General features: G+C 40.4%; 1 protein-coding gene across 2 annotated transcripts in view; it reads left to right on the forward strand.

The window, feature by feature from the left end:
- spg11 (SPG11 vesicle trafficking associated, spatacsin) overlaps positions 1 to 18,122 on the forward strand; it is a 151,670-nt gene that overhangs the window by 37,630 nt on the left and 95,918 nt on the right. For both annotated transcript variants that reach the window (XM_068018211.1, XM_068018210.1), the window contains exons 11-16: positions 314 to 490; positions 1,440 to 1,511; positions 7,930 to 8,048; positions 11,420 to 11,607; positions 14,391 to 14,589; positions 15,097 to 15,300. In XM_068018211.1, the coding sequence (XP_067874312.1) occupies positions 314 to 490; positions 1,440 to 1,511; positions 7,930 to 8,048; positions 11,420 to 11,607; positions 14,391 to 14,589; positions 15,097 to 15,300 (959 nt within the window). The remainder of the gene's footprint in view (positions 1 to 313; positions 491 to 1,439; positions 1,512 to 7,929; positions 8,049 to 11,419; positions 11,608 to 14,390; positions 14,590 to 15,096; positions 15,301 to 18,122) is intronic.

Consider the following 18,122-nt stretch of genomic DNA (forward strand, 5'->3'; position numbering starts at 1 on the left):
CCTCATGCTTCTCCAGCTTCCCCTTAAATGCATCTGTGCTATTCACCTCATTTACTCCTTGTGGTACTGAGTTCCACATTCTCACCAACCTCTGGGTAAAGAAGTTTCTCCTGAATTCTCTATTGGGTTTATTAGTGGCAATCTTATATTTATGACCCTAGTTTTTTTATTCCCCTTAAAGTGAAACATTTTCTCCAAGTCTACCCTCTTTCATGACCTCAAAGACCTCTATCAGGTCACTCCTCAGTGTCAACTTTTCTATGGTCAGATTCATTTTTTAAAATTTGAAATTCCCTTGGTTTGATCTTTCCAGGAAGTCGTTCGTGATGCTATACTGAATAATCAGATTCCTCGAGCTCAGAGCTACTTTACAGCCCAAAAGAAATCGATGAAGAATCTGAACAAACTCATGCAAGCTGGTTTAAACCTGACCTATGATTGTCTTTTAAAAAAAGACCTGCAGGAGGCTAGGGAACTTCTGAAGAACATGGTATGTAATGAAGTATTGCCCGAAAAAGATGATGGGACTGTTTACCCAGTCCTGGTGTACAATTAATGGTGAGAGTTGCTGCAAATATTTATGGAATGTATTGACTGAAATTTGGAGGTGAATAAACTTTGTAGATTTCACTGAATGATTTAATGATCTTGATCTGTTTTATGAAATCAAGAAACTTGCCGTGCCAGTTAGTTTTCATTTTTCGATTGCAATAACCTTTAAAATGCAGTCAATTGCAGTGTTCTTCATATTCCATTCTTAATAAGACATTAAGAATCTTTCCTCTTTCTCTTCCTCCCCTAAAACTAACTTGTAGTTCCAGGTTACCTGGTTCCACCAATTTTCCTATTTGCTTCTGAAGTCCTTTTGGTTCCTCCACTGCAGCAATTTTGAGGTTGAGAAGAGAAGCAAAGCAGCCATTTCATTCTATTTAGTCGTGCTTACTTGTTTGTCCTCTGTAAAGGCTAAAAAAAGAAAAAGCTCACATTTATATCGTGCCATTCATATCCGCTTGGGATAACCTGGAACGCTTCACAGTGAAATCTAGTCACGTTTATTATGCAGACAAATGTGATAGCTAATTTGCACACTGCAAGTCTCTATAAATAGTGTCAGAGATAAGTGGTGTCATGAAGAGGGAGGAATCCAGTGCTATGCATTGAATTATACAGATTTATACAGAGTACCCATTCTCTGCATGTCACTGCAGGGAGTTACTGAGTGAACACTAAGACATAGGGGACATATGAGGGACAGTCACAAGGCTGTTAGTCAGAATTTCCTGGCAGATGGTGATTTGAGAGCTGCAAAGATGGCGGGGGGTGGCTCGGAGTAGCCAGGTTGTAGGAGGGATGAAAGGGGTTAACAATGTTTTAAATGGTGTTGAATTAGAGGATGATATGTTTTCAAAAACAGTGCTAATGTTCCTGTTTGATTTTAGGGATTTGATGTAAAGAAACAGCTGCACCGAATCTGCTGCTACACAGCTAATCGAGACCTTCGTGATTTCCTGGTAAAAAAAAATCTGTGCTATTATGAATGAACAATGTCAGAATATCTCGTTTCATCAAACAGCCTATACAAATTCCTCTTTGTTTCACAAAGGTGTATTTTTAGGCAGTGAAGTGGCAATGTGCATCAGGCCACTAGTGTGCACCTTCAGTGGAAGCTCAGTCATTGAGTATGTTTAAAGCAGAGATTGACAGATTTCTAAATACCAATGACATAAAGGGATATGGGGATAGTGTGGGACAAAGGCATTGAAGTGGATGATCAGCCATGATCCTATTGAATGGTGGAGCAGGCTCAATGGGCTGAAGGGCCTACTCCTGCTCCTATGTTTTTAGCACTGTGTAATTTTTCTTTCCCCTCCCTCCCGTTCCTGAAGGATGCCGATTCATGAAGGGATACAGTTCGGCAGGGTTGGTATCCCTCCAATACTTAACTGATTGACTATTCCTATTTGAGCCTAAACAGACACACACACACACACACGCTCCTCCATTTGACTCCTTGTTTAGGCAAGCAAACAGAACAGGCTCAGACACTTATATCTCTCTCCCTGCCTGAATTCACTGGATGGTAATTAGATACACTGCAACATTTTATAACTTGTATTAAAACATCTGGAATTTAGTATAATAACTAATATTTCTTTTTCCTGCCTCTTTTCTCCAGTTGTTAAAAATTATACATTAAACATTTCAAGCTGGATATTTCTCTCGTAAATACCTGATCAAGGGAAATTTTAGCTTGTTGAAAGTGAAAGCTGTTTCAGATTGAAAAGGAAAGTTGTAGCAAATCTTATCTGATTACAGTATTTGGCATTTTTTCATGCAAATTACTTAATGCTGAGATGATTGACCCCAGATTCCATAGTTAACCAGAGGACAAATAAAATATATGGGTTGTATGCCCAATAGAATCAGGGTATCTGGACTGGTTTTTTTTGGCTGTTACTATGTGCGTTGGATACTATTTGCTAACTGGAACAATGGAGTTTTAACTTAGGAATTTCATGCAAAATGTTTCTGCTTGTTTGAGAGGAAAGGGTAGAGAAATGGGATTGCGACTGCTCCAGTTTAAGAGCCAAGACTTGATGTGCTTCCTCTGTGCTCCAATTTTTGATCTATAAAAGGTCTCTTCTTGCTGTGCATATACCCCAGTTAACAGTCAGAAACATAATCACTTCATGGTAACTGCATGGTATTCCTGAACTGAAGATGCAGCCAGGTTTTTCTGAGTCAGCCTCCATTCTTCATGTGTTTTTGTTACTTTTGTTTGCTTTCAATCCTTTCCATTTTTCTGTCCATCCAAATTTATCTGTGGTTGTTCTTGGCTAATGTCTGACTAAATTGGCAGTGGCTTTATTGGTTTCCATCTGTGATTCCGTGGAAACTCTGGGATTGCTAATACAGTGCAGTTGATTTCCCTGATGTCCTTTTTCTTTTTAAAAAAAAACTGAGCCACTCAGTGTGTCAAGTATGGTGCTTTCGGATGTGGGCATAAAGTAAGAACATTATCTCCACTGTTCTCAGGTTAGATGTTTAGTTTCATCAGCTTACCCAAATATATTTTAGAGAAGCAGGCAAGAGATCTCAAAAGAAGGACAAAAGAAAAGAAAGACTTGCATTTCTATAGCGCCTTTTACAACCTCGGGATGCCCCAGAAGTGCCTTACAGCCAATGAAATACTTTTGAAGTGTACTCACTGTTCTAATGTAAAAAAACGCAATTGCAATTCGTGCACAGACAGCTTCCATAAACAGCAGTGAGACAATGATCAGATAAGTTGCTTTCGAAATGTTGGTTGAGGTGTAAATATTGGTCAGGACACTGGGAAGAACTCCCCTGCTCCTCTTCACAATATTGCTATAGGATTTTTTGCATCCACCTGAGAAGGCAGACAGGGCCTTGGTTTAACATATCATGTCCTGACCAATATTTACCCCACAACTCACATTACTAAAGCAACTTATCTGATCATTGTCTCACTGCTGTTTATGGAAGCTGTCTGTGCACGAATCGCGATTGCATTTTTTTACATTAGAACAGTGAGTACACTTCAAAAGTATTTCATTGGCTGTAAAGCACTTCTGGGGCATTCCGAGGTTGTAAAAGGCGCTATAGAAATGCAAGTCTGTCTGTCTTCTTTTGAGACAGTGCAGCATTCCCTCAGTATTGCACTGGGACTGTCAGACTAGATTTTGTGTTCAAGTCTAAACATGATTAATGAAAGCAGACTAACGTTTGATCGATTTAGAATTGACTTGTCCTCCAGAATGGGAGAAAGAACATAGTGTTTTCATTAATGTGAGTTTTACCACCTTTCTTTTAAAAAAAAAAAATCAATTACAAAGATTGAAATAAATTCATTCCTCTTTTTCCTTTTATTTCCCTGCACGCTAGTGCTATTGACAGTAGTAAGAGACAGTAGAAGCCTGAAAATTACTGTGAACCTTGTATTGTATAAATGCTGAAGTTTGTGAAAAGTTTCCCTCTGCTCAATCTTAATGGTGTATTAACTCTCTTCAATTTGAGGATTAACACCTATGTTAAAATAGTGGGAATTTGATACAAGTGCATTAACCATTCGTGCAATAACATTGCTCGCACGAATTTGCAGGCTCTCATCTTCAAGGATGTCAGACATTTGCAGCACGAGGTGGCCATTCAGCCCATCAGGTCCATGCCAGCTCTCCATAGAGATCTCCAGTCAGTTGCACTCCTCCCACTTGATCCCTGTAGCCCTGCAAGTTTATTTTCTTCAAGTAGCCATCCAATTTCCTTTTGAAGTCATTGCTTGTCTCTGCTTCCACCTCCTTGTGAACAGCAAGTTACAGGTCATGACAACCCGCTATGTAAGAAAAAAAAGTTCTTATATTCCCCCTACATCTCTTGCCTAAAACCTTCAATCTGTGTCCCCTAGTCCTTGTACCATTTCTTAGTGGGAAAATTTTCCCTTGTATAACTTATCTAAGCCTGTCATAATTTTGTACATCTCTATTGCATCTCCCTTCAATCTCCTTTGCCCTAAGGAGAACAACTCCAGCTTTTCCAACCTAACCTTGTAACTAAAATCCCCCATCCCTGGAACCGTTCTGGTAAATCTCCTCTGCACCCTCTCAAGGACCCTCACATTCTTCTTAAAGTGTGGTGACCAGAACAGGATGCAATATTCCAGTTGGGGCCTAACCAGAGCTTTATAAAGGTTCAGCGTAACTTCCCTGCTTTTGTACTCTGTGCCTCTATTTATGAAGCCCAAAATCCCATATGTTTTACTAAACAGTCTCACTGTGTCCTGCCATCTTCAAAGACCGATGCACATGCACCCAAGGTCCCTTTGTTCCTGCACTCTCTTTAGAACTGTGCCATTAAGTATATATTGTCTCCCCCAATCCTTCTGCCAAAATGCATCACCTCACAGTTGTCTGTATTAAATTCCATTTGCTGCCTGCCTGCCCATTCTGCTATCCTATCTGTGTCCTGTTGCAGGCAGTTTATATCATCCTCCCTGTTTGCCACACTTCATAGTTTGGTGTCATTGGCAAATTTTGAGATTCTACTCTGTATTCCATGATCCAAGTAATTTATATATCGCAAAAAAAAGTGGTTCCAGCACAGATCCTTGGGCAACACCACTGTCTACCATCCTCCAGTCTGGAAAAACAACCATTTACTACAACTTGCTGTTTTTTGTCCTTAACAAATTTTATCCAATTGGACACTGGTCCTCCCTCCTATTCCTTGAGCCTCAATTTTGTCAGAAAGAATACTTACAAACATTGCGCCTATTTCAGCTAAACAAAATAAGTGACAGTCATTTGCTGGTTCATTCCTCAGGGCAATGCCTCTACCAATCAAAGTTCAGTTGCCAACCAATCAGCACTGTCTTCTCATGCAGTATAAATTTGTTGCTTTCCCTTACATTGTTATTCTTGCAGATTGTCCTGATGAGTGCAAGACAAAAAGCTTCAACATAATGTCTCTATTTTCAGCAATACTGATGTTTAACTAACTATGCTTCATTGATCTTGTTAACTCTTGTTTCCTTGCGTTGTCAGGTATGTGTTCTCTGAATGGTGTAACTTCAAAAATGAATTATTGAAAACTCAGCACAAAAAAAATTCTTGTAATTTTTCTATCATTTTTGTGATTGTTTCTCCTCCCTCCCTGGGCCACACAGTTCCTGGGTTTCCATTGTTGTTGCCCAAAACTAACTTCTGTGCTGCAAGTAACAGCAGCCATTGTATACTTTTGCTCCAATTACTGTTGTCCCCTTCCCCAGTGCAGCACAGCTTCTTGGAATGAGCTTGAATGAGACAGTGTCCCCATCAGCACCTGCTTAATTAAAATATATATTTTCTTCTCTTTCGCTTTCTCTTTGAAATTCTAGTTCAAGTTTTTTCATTGTCAATTCTGTTTCCTGTTCAAGCTTAAGTTTTTCCAATTGCAACTGAATCCTAGCTAATTCAATTGCACCACCATCTGATTTGTCTTTTTTTCCAATTTCAAATGGTGTGCTGTTACCTCAATTATATCTGCTTTCTTAGCTCCTGGTATTAACTCTAATGCCATCTTATTTGCCAATTCCTTTAGTCTAACTTTGGTTAAGTTTCTCAGACCACTCGGATACATCCTTCTTCCCCAGAAAGTTCGTAACAACTGACAAAGACATTCTGGTAGTGTACTTTTAATGCACAAGAAACCTGTTTTTTTCACTTTTCCTCTTTTCAATTAGTATCACCCCACTTACAATTGCACGCCGTTAGCTTTTTGTATCCCGGACGATGAGCCCCCAATTAATGTTACGACCAAAGTTAGAGGAGTGCACTGTCTTTTCTAGTTCCACTTCTGCACAGGTCACAACATATATTTAAATGTTTACCTGGTTACCAATATAGCTCATCATATACTGTATTTTATAATCCCAGAATAAAATACACCAACCAGGTTTCTTTAATAAACAACAAAATTATCAGTTTATTATGAAACAAGACTTAACCAGACCACAAATTGAAATATGAAAGTTCCCTTTTTAAATTCCCTAAATACACGCATACACACACCAGAAAAAAAATACAGAAATTCTCACTGCAGAGGTCTGTTATTTATTTTAAAAAAAGACAAAAAAAAATATTTTGCCCAAATAGTTGCTAATTTTTGGAAAAAAGAGAAGGTATGGAAAGAAACCAGTTGTCCCTTTTTGGTCTGGCGTCCGGGTAGACTGAGGTGGATCACTGGGAGCATTTCAGAAGCAGTCCGTTCTGCAGAGGTTGAGAATTATTCTAGTTGGCTTTCTAGGAGAAATGTGGCATCAGGGTTTTCTGCCAGCACACACCGAATCAGAGGAATTTTAAAAAAGAAGCCAATCATTGCACAGATGGTGTAATGTCTTGATGAGGAGTTTGCCTCTTAATTTCATTCCAAGGATCTCCCCAGTTTAGTGATGTACTGTATGTTTGTTGAAATCTGCTTTATAATGCTCACCAATCTATAGAATTAGTATGCAGCTGTTTTAGGGAAGATGAGACTAGCTATTTTGGGATAAGAGGGTAAGTTACAGTCTAAACTAATCCATGAGGTTTAAATTAGAAATGTGCAGATAATCTAAAATGTAAACTTCAGACCAAAACATTGCAAACATTTGTTTTTAAAGTAGAGTGATTGCTCGAAAAGGCCTTTTCCTCCACCATTGGTGTCATAGATGAATTGGGGTGGAGGGCAGAAGTAATTGTTTCTTTAGCTTGCATGTTGTACTACAAGTTTAGCTTCAGAAACTGCTTCACGCTGATGAGCTTGTAGTGTAAATCGGGGGATGGTCCCTGAGCTGACGCCAGAAACAAGTGACATGAGACTGTCGAGAAGAGGGTGGGTGACACACTACTTCTGTTTGACGCAGCATGGAGCGTAATTACGGTACCGTATCAAACCTAAAGTGCTCAGAGGATTTGTTGAAAGCACCAGGTGCTTTTTAAACACATTTGACATGAATTTAAATCTTGAGAGCAAAGACTCTCCCTTTTACAGCCTCTAAACATTCGAGGATAGATTTTTCCAGTCGATTAAGATCATTCATCCTAGTGGGATTCATGTTTGCAGGGGTCATTCAGCATTCTTGACTGGTCCTAATAGAGGTTTGTAAGATGCCAAGTTGAATAGAATAAGTTAAGTTAAACCAAGCCCGGGAATAAAATCAGGAAGGACTTTGTGGAAAGAATGATTGCAAACAGGAATGGGTTTCTGGATAGGGTAGGATTTAGGATTGATAGCATAGAGTAGTCAGGCCAAAAATTCTGGAATTATTCCAGAAGCACTTAAATTATGTAATGGAGAGGACTGTGTGATTCAATAGATGGAATGAGCAAGAATGGTCTCCCTCTGCTGTAATTGTCTTATGGTTTTTGCTGATGAATTTCTCTCCTTTTTTAGGTGGAAAACCTCCAGGACTATTTATCTGTCGAAGAGAAAGAGATAGTGAAGTTTGTTCACTTTGTAGAGAATCTGTGTTCTTCCTCTGCACATACTGTGGAATGCCCTTTGCATAGTGGGTAAGGTTCATTAACATATGGTGCACATGGCTAGCAGTGAATTACAAGACAGTAGCTGGGTGAAACATTCCTTGTGCTGTATTAAACACAGCAGCAATTTGAGTGATAGCAGAAGCCAGAGACTGAATTAATGTCTTAAGCTCCCTTTTAGATAATGTTTTATATATACAATCCCCTCACTATCTGGGTGGGTGCAGTGAAACAAAGGTGAAAGACTAATAAAGATGATTATGTTTGATACCTTGCCAAAGCTGCTCTGCTAGGACAGGAGGCATAAACTGACACTCTACATTGAATTTCAGTGTGCTGCTCCAAAACATTTGATGAATGAGCAGTCTTGTAGTACAGATGGAATTCTGGGACTTGCTTAGTTTTTAAACATTATAGAAAATATAGGTGAACTAAGCTCGGGAATACCCTCCCTACACTTCTCAGTCTCTCTACTTGTCAGTTCTGACACGAAACGTTAACTCTGCTTCTCTTTCCACAGATGCTGTCAGACCTGCTGAGTATTTCCAGCATTTCTTGTTTTTATTTCAGATTTCCAGCATCTGCAGTAGTTTGCTTTTATCTCTACTTGTCTTTCCTCATTTAAGACAGTCCTTAAAACCTACTTCTTTGACCAAACTTTTGATCATCTGATCTAATATCTCCTCGTGGTTTGGTCATATTTTGGGACCGGGTGGACCCCCAGTGAGTAGCTAAGCAATACAGTCGAGGAAGGTAACAAATCCGATTCCCATTCTTTGCTGAATTAGCTAATCTCAGCCAAGTCATTGGAGCATTACAATTGGCCTTAGCCTTGGATAGGAGAATTTGGCAAGCTCTTTGCTGTATAGCACCCTCTACTGGCTATGTCTGCATGTGTGTCGGACAAAGACAAGATTGAGCTTGGCAATGATGCCTATCATGGTCAAATAGCCTGCTGACACTCCATCAAAACTACCATAGGAATATCGGCCATTTGAGAGAGGTACTGTACAGGGACTAGAGCCTTACTCTAGTAGTTGGGAGAGTTGGTGAGATGAGAAAATTAGTAATGGGGCGAACTCCACCAGAAGTACTGCAATTTGCAATGGTAATGGGGAAACTTCTAGAAAAAATAATTCGGGACAAAATCAGTAATCACATGGACAAATGTGAGTTAATTAAGGAAAGCCAGCATGGATTTCTTAAGGGAAAATCATGTTTAACTAACTTGCTGGAGTTTTTTGAAGAGGTAACAGAGGGTTGATGAGGGCAATGCTGTTGATGTGTACGTGGACTTTCAAAAGGCGCTTGATACAGTGCCACACAACAGACTTGTGAGCAAGCTTGTAGCTCATGGAATAAAAGGAACAGTAGCAACATGGATACAAATTTTTCTGAGTGACAGGAAACAAAGAGTAATGGTTAATGGATGTTTTTCGGGCTGGAGGAAGGTTTGTAGTGGAGCTCCCCAGGGATCAGTGTTGGGACCCTTACTTTTCCTGATGTACATTAATGACCTAGACCTTGGTGTACAGGGCACAATTTCAAAGTTTGCAGATGATTCAAAACTTGGTAGCATTGTGAACTGTGAGGAAGATAGTGTAGAACTTCAAAAGGACATAGACAAGTTGGTGGAATGGGCAGACAGGTGGCAAATGAAGTTCAATGCAGAGAAATGTGAAATGATTTATTTTGGTAGGAAGAACATGGAGAGACAATATAGAATAAAGGGTACAATTCTAAAGGGGGTGCAGGAGCAGAGAGACCTAGGTGTATATGTGCATAAGTCATTGAAGGTGGCAGGACAGATTGAGAGAGAGGTTAATAAAGCATACAGTATCCTGGGCTTTATTAATAGGGGCAGAGAGTACAAGAGCAAGGAGGTTATGTTTAACTTGTATAAGACACTAGTTCGGCCTCAGCTGGAGTATTGCGTCTAGTTCTGGGCATCGCACTTGAGGAAAGAGGTGAGGGCATTGGAGAAAGTGCAGAAAAGATTCACGAGAATGGTTCCAGGGATGAGGAATTTCAGTTATGAAGATAGATTGGAGAGGTTAGGACTGTTTTCCTTGGAGAAGAGAAGGCTGAGCGGTGATTTGATTGAGGGGTCTGGACAGAGTAGAGAGAGAAACTGTTCCCATTCGTGAAAGGATCGAGAACAAGAGGGCACAGATTTAAAGCATTTGGTAAGAGAAGGAAAAGCTTTTTCACGCAGCAAGTGGTTAAGGTCTGGAATGCGGTGCCTAGAACATGGTGGAGGCAGGTTCAAATAAAGCATTCAAAAGGGAATTGGACAGTTATATGAAAAGGAAGAATGTGCAGGGTTATGGAGAGAAGGCAGAGGAATGGAACTGAGGGAATTGTTCTGAGAGCCAGTGCAGACACGATGGGCCGAATGACCTTCTCCTATAACTATTCTGTGAACTCTGGTTATTTAAATTCTAGCATTGTATACAGAAAGCGGCAATTTGAATTCTTAGAACTTTGTTGGGGCAGGGAAGGAAAAGAGCAATTAATTGTCCTGGCTTTAATATGGTTTACCTTTGCACTAAATCTTTCAGTGTATTTCAGTTTTCTTACCGAGATGCTGAACAGCCAAATACATTAGTATTAATTTTTTTTTATTCGTTCATGGGATGTGGGCGGCGCTGGCTGGGGCAGCATTTATTGCCCATCCCTAATTGCCCTTGAGAAGGTGGTGGTGACCTGCCTTCTTGAACCGCTGCAGTCCGTGTAGTGCAGGTACACCCACAGTGCTGTGAGGAAGGGAGTTCCAGGATTTAGACCCAGCGACAGTGAAGGAACAGCGATATAGTTCCAGGTCAGGATGGTGTGTGGCTTGGAGGGGAACTTGCAGGTGGTGCTGTTTACATACATCTTTTTCCCTTGTCCTTCTAGGCGGTAGAGGTTGTGGGTTTGGAAGGTGCTGTCTAAGAAGCCTTGGTGCCTTGCTGCAGTGCATCTTGTAGATGGTACACACTGCACTATGAATCGGTGGTGGAGGGAGTGAATATTTGTGGATGGGGTGCCAATCAAGTGGGCTGCTTTGTCCTGGATGGTGTCGAGCTTCTTGAGTGTTGTTGGAGCTGCACCTATCCAGGCAAGTGAAGAGTATTTCATCACACTCCTGACTTGTGTCTTGTAGATGGTGGACAGGCTTTGGGGAGTCAGGAGGTGATTTACTCACTGCGGGATTCCTAGCCTCTGACCTGCTCTTGTAGCCGCAGTATTTATATGGCTACTCCAGTTCAGTTTCTGGTCAACGGTAACCCTCAGAATGTTAGTGGGGGATTCAGCAATCGTAATGCCATTAATGCAGCAATTATCTTTACAGCAACATATCCATGATCAATAATGAGCAGATACATCATGAAAAATATAAATTCTGTGGGCTTTTCCAGCTTATTACAGGTTGAAAATATTGATCCCAGGTTTGCTGCTATCGTGGAGCAAATCATGAGCCATGAAGTTGGGATTGGTGTGCGTCCGGAAAGAGATCCAAACTCGTGTGTGGTCATATTGGATTGGGCCAGATGGTGGGATAAGGTTGCAAAGGAACGCATTCAGTTATCTAGAGAATCAGATATAGGTAAGTTTCTTCTGCATTTAGGCTGAACGTAATTGGCAGTGGCTTTGTGAGAGCATTTTGAATGCTTATGTAGTTCAGAAAAATAGTCTTTCAGAACAGTTTTGTAATGAGGATTTTTAATTCTGGTATCTCCTACAATTCTAAAGAGCTCAAAAGGGTTTTTGGAGTCCTGACTGTAAACATTAAGATGGGGGAATTTAACCTCCACATTCCCAAGTTATTTTGAAGATAGTCATAAAGCCATAGTTATTATGGCACAGAAGGAGGCCATTCGGCCGGTCAAGTCCATGATGGCTCGTGTCAGCCCCATTTCCCCACTACAGCTCAATCCCTGTAGACTTGCAAGTTTATTTCCCTGAAGTGCCCATCCAATTTCCTTTTAAAATCATTAATTGTCTCCACTTCCACTACCCTCATTGGCAGATTTCCGGGTCATTGCCACTCGCTGTATAAGAAACGTACTTCCTCACATCCCCCTGTATCTCTTGCCCAAAACGTTAAATCTGTGTCCCCTAGTCCTTATACCATCAGCTAATGGGAAGAGCTTTTATTTGTCTACTTTATCTAAACCTATCATAATCTTGAACTCCTCTATCAAATTTCCCTTCAATCTCCTTTGTTCCAAGGAGAACAACCCCCAGCTTCTCCAACCTAACTTTGTAGCTATAATCCCTCATCCTTGGAATCATTCTGGTAAATCTCCTCTGCATCCTCTCCAGCACCCGCACATCCTTCCTGAAGTGCTCCATTTTGGCCTAACCAGAGCTTTATAAAGGTTCAGCATAACCTCCCAGCTATTGTACTCAGTACCTCTATTTATGAAGCCCAAGATCCCATATACTTTGCTAACTACTCTCTCAATATGTCCTGCCACCTTCAAGGATCTGTGCAGATGAATGTCCGGGTCCCTCTGTCCCTGCACAGTCTTTAGAACTGTGCCATTAAGTCTATATTGCCTCTCCCTATCCCTTCTGCCAAAATGCATGCATATTCAATATTTGGTTTAATATAACTAAAGAGCTGTCTGACGAAATTGCAAGGTACCAGCAAGTTGTTCCATCTTTTAGACTGTAATTCTTTGACTGAGAGCTGTGAAAAGAATAGGAAGAACATGCATTTATATGGCGCCTTTCACAACCTCAGGACATCCCAAAGGGCTTGACACCCAATGAAGTACTTTTCAAGCACCATCACTGTTGTAATGTAGTTAAGCACTGGAGCCAATTTGCACTCAGCAAAGTCCTGCAAACAGTAATGAGATAAATGATCAACTGAACTGTTTGTGATATTGGTTGAGAGGTAAATATTGGCCAGAACACTGGGAGAGGACACCCCTGCTCTTTAAACAGGGACATGGGATATTTTATGCCCACCCGAGGGGACAGATCAGGCCTCATTTTTAGCATATCATCTGAGATATGGCACCTCTGGGACTACTGAACTGGAGTGTCAACCTGTATTTTGTACTCAAGTCTCTGGAATGTGGTTTGAACCTATAACCTTTGCACTCAGAGGCAAGAGTGCTACCCACTTAGCCAGGGTTGACATTTATCATGTAGCTTTTCACTAAAACTAACATTGGTAGCAAAGTCAAAACCTGGTAGCTAGAAGACTCTGCAAGGCTTGTTGGTAAATCTAGTTCATCATTAGCTTCCAGTTTGGAATATTCCTTAAAATTTTGCAATCTTGCTTAAAATCTGGTTTTGAAGGTCCCATTTTGCCAAAAGTCCTGATAGCTTTAAAACCATAAGCAAATGTTCTATCATACACCAACAAAATTAATCAACTAGACTGCTGTTTAGCTTAATACTTAGATTAATTTTGGGACTAAATCCTAATACAATTGGTGATTTAAGTAGTATTTTTCTGAAATGCATTTGTGTCTTCTCTAAAGTGATAGCATTTTTTAAATAAGAACCATATGCAACACAGTTCAGATTCAGAGCTGGTATTTTTACTGAATGTTCCTACTGTACATTTATTTTACTGTAACCCATACAAATACAGTACTGCTATAATTTTCTTTGAACATTATGACCATTCTCCCATTCCTAACCTTTTGATAATGTGGGGCTAAAATATACCCTTAAACTTAAGTGTCTGTAATAAGTAATGTTGCTGCTTTAACCTACATGTCAAAATGCCACAAACTACAAACTGATACAAATGCCATTCGATCCATCCTAGCTCCTCCGTCCTGGGAAGAAAAACTACAGCTACTCACATCCTCTGTGCCCCTTGCACCACAACCACAGTATCTACTTGATGAAAGGTCATAGGTTTGGCAGCATCTATTGAGATCTGCTGAGTATTTCGAGCATTTTGTTTTTACATCTAGCTGTGGGTGCTTGCCTCCTACTAGGGAAGTCCAGTCCCATGTATTAATTACTGTGTGGAGAGCATTGACAGGTTCTAAATTTGTGGGTTCATCATTTTGACCCTATGTTCCCTTCTGTCTTGTAATGTTTCAAATTTGTACCTTGATTGGATTCCTTGTTAAGGAAGAGGAACTTAAATTACTACAATTCTGCCAAAATACTTCAAATTTTTTGCCGTTGGGCATTGGCCTTATGTCTCTGTAAGCTCGCTGGGGCTTCAGTGTCTCCTTTGTGCTTTGTTGGCTAAAATAGGCCACTGTAATTTTTTATACTGTTACTTAGAGGTTGCCTTTCATGTGATTGTCTTGTTCCATGAGCCATTCTCTTTTTCTGTGTTGCTTTTAAAATGACCGTTTATTGTATTCTTTGTTAATTGGTGATACTGTTACATAAATCTCTTCTTAGCAATTCAGTCGTGTGAACCTGAGGTATTGTGGACCTATCTCACTTCCAGACATTGTTGGGCCAAAATTTGTGACTGGATTGAAACCTTCCAGAGCAGTGAGCTTTCTGCAAATTGGCTACCCCTAACGCCCAATACTGTGAATCAGAACACATATTGCAGTAGCTACATGCGAAATGAGATACTGGACAAATTGGCACGGTAAATATCTGTTTTTACTAATACTTGTGCCATCTTCCGCAACAAAGGCCTGGCAGGGTGTCATTATTCAAACTGTCGGGAAGATATTAAAAACAAAACTGATAATGGAGAGACTGAGTGAACTGCAGAGTACTTTGATATCAGGGATGCAGAGAATGGGCCCTTCTTTAACTGTGTTTACTCTCCCCATTGCCTATATAATGGGTTTCTGATTTCAGCACAGAGGGATAATTGGAGAATCCATGATTTCTGATCGCAATCTGTTTAAAATAGGCATTGGCAAGTCGTTTAATCAACCTCAAAGAATAGTGGATGGGGCTTAAAATTGTTAAAATAAGTTTTGTTTAATGTTTGTCCTTTTTTTAAAAAAAAATTACGATTCTCAAATTTCAAGCATTGAGTCACCATGATTTCTTTTGTAGCAGTAGACTAGAAATAGGGCAAGTTGTGGATTTGTTATGGCAACCTCTTGGCAATTTGGTTTTATTCTTACACTTATCTTAACAGAAAAGAAGTATTCATCCCTTCGGAGCTAGCAGACTTCAGACAGCTCCTGGTCAGGCTTAGCTGCACAGGGGGGATGATGCAAGAACCTCACCCAGTTCCAGTGTACCAGTCCACTGAAGGGCTTGACTTCCACAGCTGTTTCATCCTGTACTGCCTTGAGCATGAACTGCGCTATCTCTTGTATGCTTATCTGGATTATTATAGGTAAGTGTAGTTTTGTGGCGATCAAGATTGGTATGGTGACCTTACAATTTGTGTTTTTTAAAATGAGGCCTAATTGGATTATTATCTGAAAAGGAAGAATGTGCAGAGCTACGGAGAGAAGGCAGGTGAGTGGCACTAGGTAAACTGCTCTTTCGGAGAGCCAGCCCAGACATGACCGGCTGAATAGACTCCTGTGCTGTAACAATTCTGTGATTCTTTTATAGAGAGTTTCCCACTCAACCTTACTGTGGCTCAGTGGGAAGCGCTCTTGCCTCTGAGTGGTTTGGAGTTCAGATCTCACTCACGACACTTGAACACAAAATCTAGGTCGACACTCCAGCGCAGTACTGAGGGAGTACTGCACTGTCAGATGTGCCATCTTTTAGATGAGGCGTTAAACCAAGGCCCAGTCTGCCCTTTCAGGTGAATGTAAAAGATCTCATTGTACTATTTTGAAGAAGAGCATGAAAATTCTTCCTGGTATCCTGACCAACATTTATCCCCAGCAACATCACTAAGACAGGTTATCTGGACAGTAGCACATGGCTCTTTGTGGGACCTTGCAGTGGGGAATTGGCTGCTGTGTTTGCTACAATACAGCAGTGACCACACTACCTTGGTTGGCTGTAAAACGCTTTGGGAGGTCATAAAAGGTGTTATTTAAATGCAAGTCTCTCTTTCTTTATCACTATCTAGATACCTTCTGGAAAGTATGTGTACTTAGCAACAGGGACTTCAAAAGATTTACACTTGTTATGGTGTAATAAATAGTTCCTTTATAATTGTGTCTGGTCATTAGGTGAGGATAGGGTCAAGCTCAGCTGTGCTGTTCTCTATGGTCACATATCAAGCTGCTGGATACATCTGTTCACTGAAGAATGGCCACTGGGGTGAGATAACAAAGATGTGGGACCACATTCAGCAAGGCTAAATAAAGTGGGAGAATCAAAAACTTGATATGTTTTTTAAAACAGTGAACATGCCTGCATGTCAAGATGTGCAGTTTCAGAAACAAACAGTTTATTAGCTAGATAGTAGTCGGACTAAATAATCAATTTAGCAAACTGATTCCAGGCAGATGAAGCACGAGAAATAGGATCAGGAGTAGACCATATGGCCCATCGAGCCTGCTCCACCATTTAAAACAATCATGGCTGATTTTCGGATTCCATTCCACATTCACTGCATTTGTAGTGTATAATCTTTTAACCATATGCTCTGAATAATGAATATTCTAGTCTCTGCCAATTGGAAAAACAAATAAAAGCTTTCAAATCTGATATTAATTGTCTTGATGCCTATTTATGTAGTTCTGGAGCTTGGAAGCCATCTGTGGATTTATGTTCTATTTCGACTTGTCTTTTATACAAGAAGCATTGGTTATCAATTTTATATAAATGTTTTATACCCAGCGTTTTAATCAGGCAGAAGTGTGATATACAGAAGTGAAGAACAATAGTGACTATCTGTTCAAACAGTACATTTGTGCATTTTATAAGCCTGCCCTTTACATGCAGCTCACACTTGGGACATGCCCATCTTTTACAGAATATAACCAGAAACATCTTTTTTTCCATATATCTCATTCTCCTATGTCTGTGTTTGATTCTGTGTCCTGGTTTATGCCTGTTGTGCTTGCTCTTAACCCTGTAGTAGCTCCAGCACAAATTCTTTGGACTCTTTATGATCTCAGCAACCTCCAGGATCATCCCTCTTGGTGCACCTGCTTCCACTTACAGGATGAGGCCAGAGCCCCAGCGCATAGTGCAGGCTATCATTAAGGATGAAAAGTTGAGATAAATATTGAAGTTGGGGAATGCCAAGCTCGAGGCTTTAAAAAAAACTGCAGATTTTGGGAGCATAAGAAGACTGAAACAGGTAAAAATGTTCCTGGTTTTGCGCATGGGTCTTGCACAGCCAGTTGCTACACAAATAACCCTCCCAGGATTCACTAAGATTTTGTAATGGGAAAGACCTGGTGGAAATCAGACAGAACAACTCTTTATGTCCCATGGTGGCAAGCTGCGATTAACCTTGCATGTTCACAAATCTGCTGAAGTTGACTGTTTCCCCTGTCATGCCAGGAAGGCCCAATTGTTTATAAACGTGATAGAAATCCTAATATTTCCTGCGTTGACCCAGTTGGCAAGCACCTGCACACTCAGAACAAGGGCTGGTTTGTTTTATTGTTCTTCTGATCAGATCCACAGCTGCAAGGCAATCCCTAACCCATCTCGCTTTCTTTGGGAATCTAGCAAATTGTCCAATTCAAGCTTCTTTCCATAAGTGCAGCATTGCTGGAAGGAAATAACTGCCACATTTGGCTGTGTTACAACAGTAAACAACAAATCAAAATACTTAATTGGCTGTTCAGTGCTTTGGTAAATCCAGAGGATGTGAAAGCTGCTATATAAATGCAAGTTTTTCTTTCAATTCTGATTATGGGAGACAGTATCCATGAGCTGGCTGCCAGTATTTACATTGTGAAACCCAGCTCCATAAGCCTAGACTGAGACCAAAAATAATTGTATCTGCTGCTGGAATCAGGGGTCGGATTTGCCAGTGTGATTGCTGATTGTTGGCTCGTAAAGTGCTCGTCTCCCCGGATCCCAGTTAAAACAGCACCAGATTAAAGGCAGCTCCTGAAGGTTCCTCATTAGGTAGACTTTTAGATGGAGCTAAAAGTGGAATAATGATTCTCATGCTGTACCTATTCTCTTAAGTAACTAAGGTTGCATTTGAGCTGAACATTTCATAAATCCTCAAGCCAACTTATAATTTGATTAAAATGAAACCTTGTAAGTACCAGAAGCACAAGAGTT

This window comes from Heterodontus francisci, chromosome 38 (genome assembly GCF_036365525.1).
Source record: "Heterodontus francisci isolate sHetFra1 chromosome 38, sHetFra1.hap1, whole genome shotgun sequence".
Taxonomy (NCBI): Eukaryota; Metazoa; Chordata; class Chondrichthyes; order Heterodontiformes; family Heterodontidae; genus Heterodontus; species Heterodontus francisci.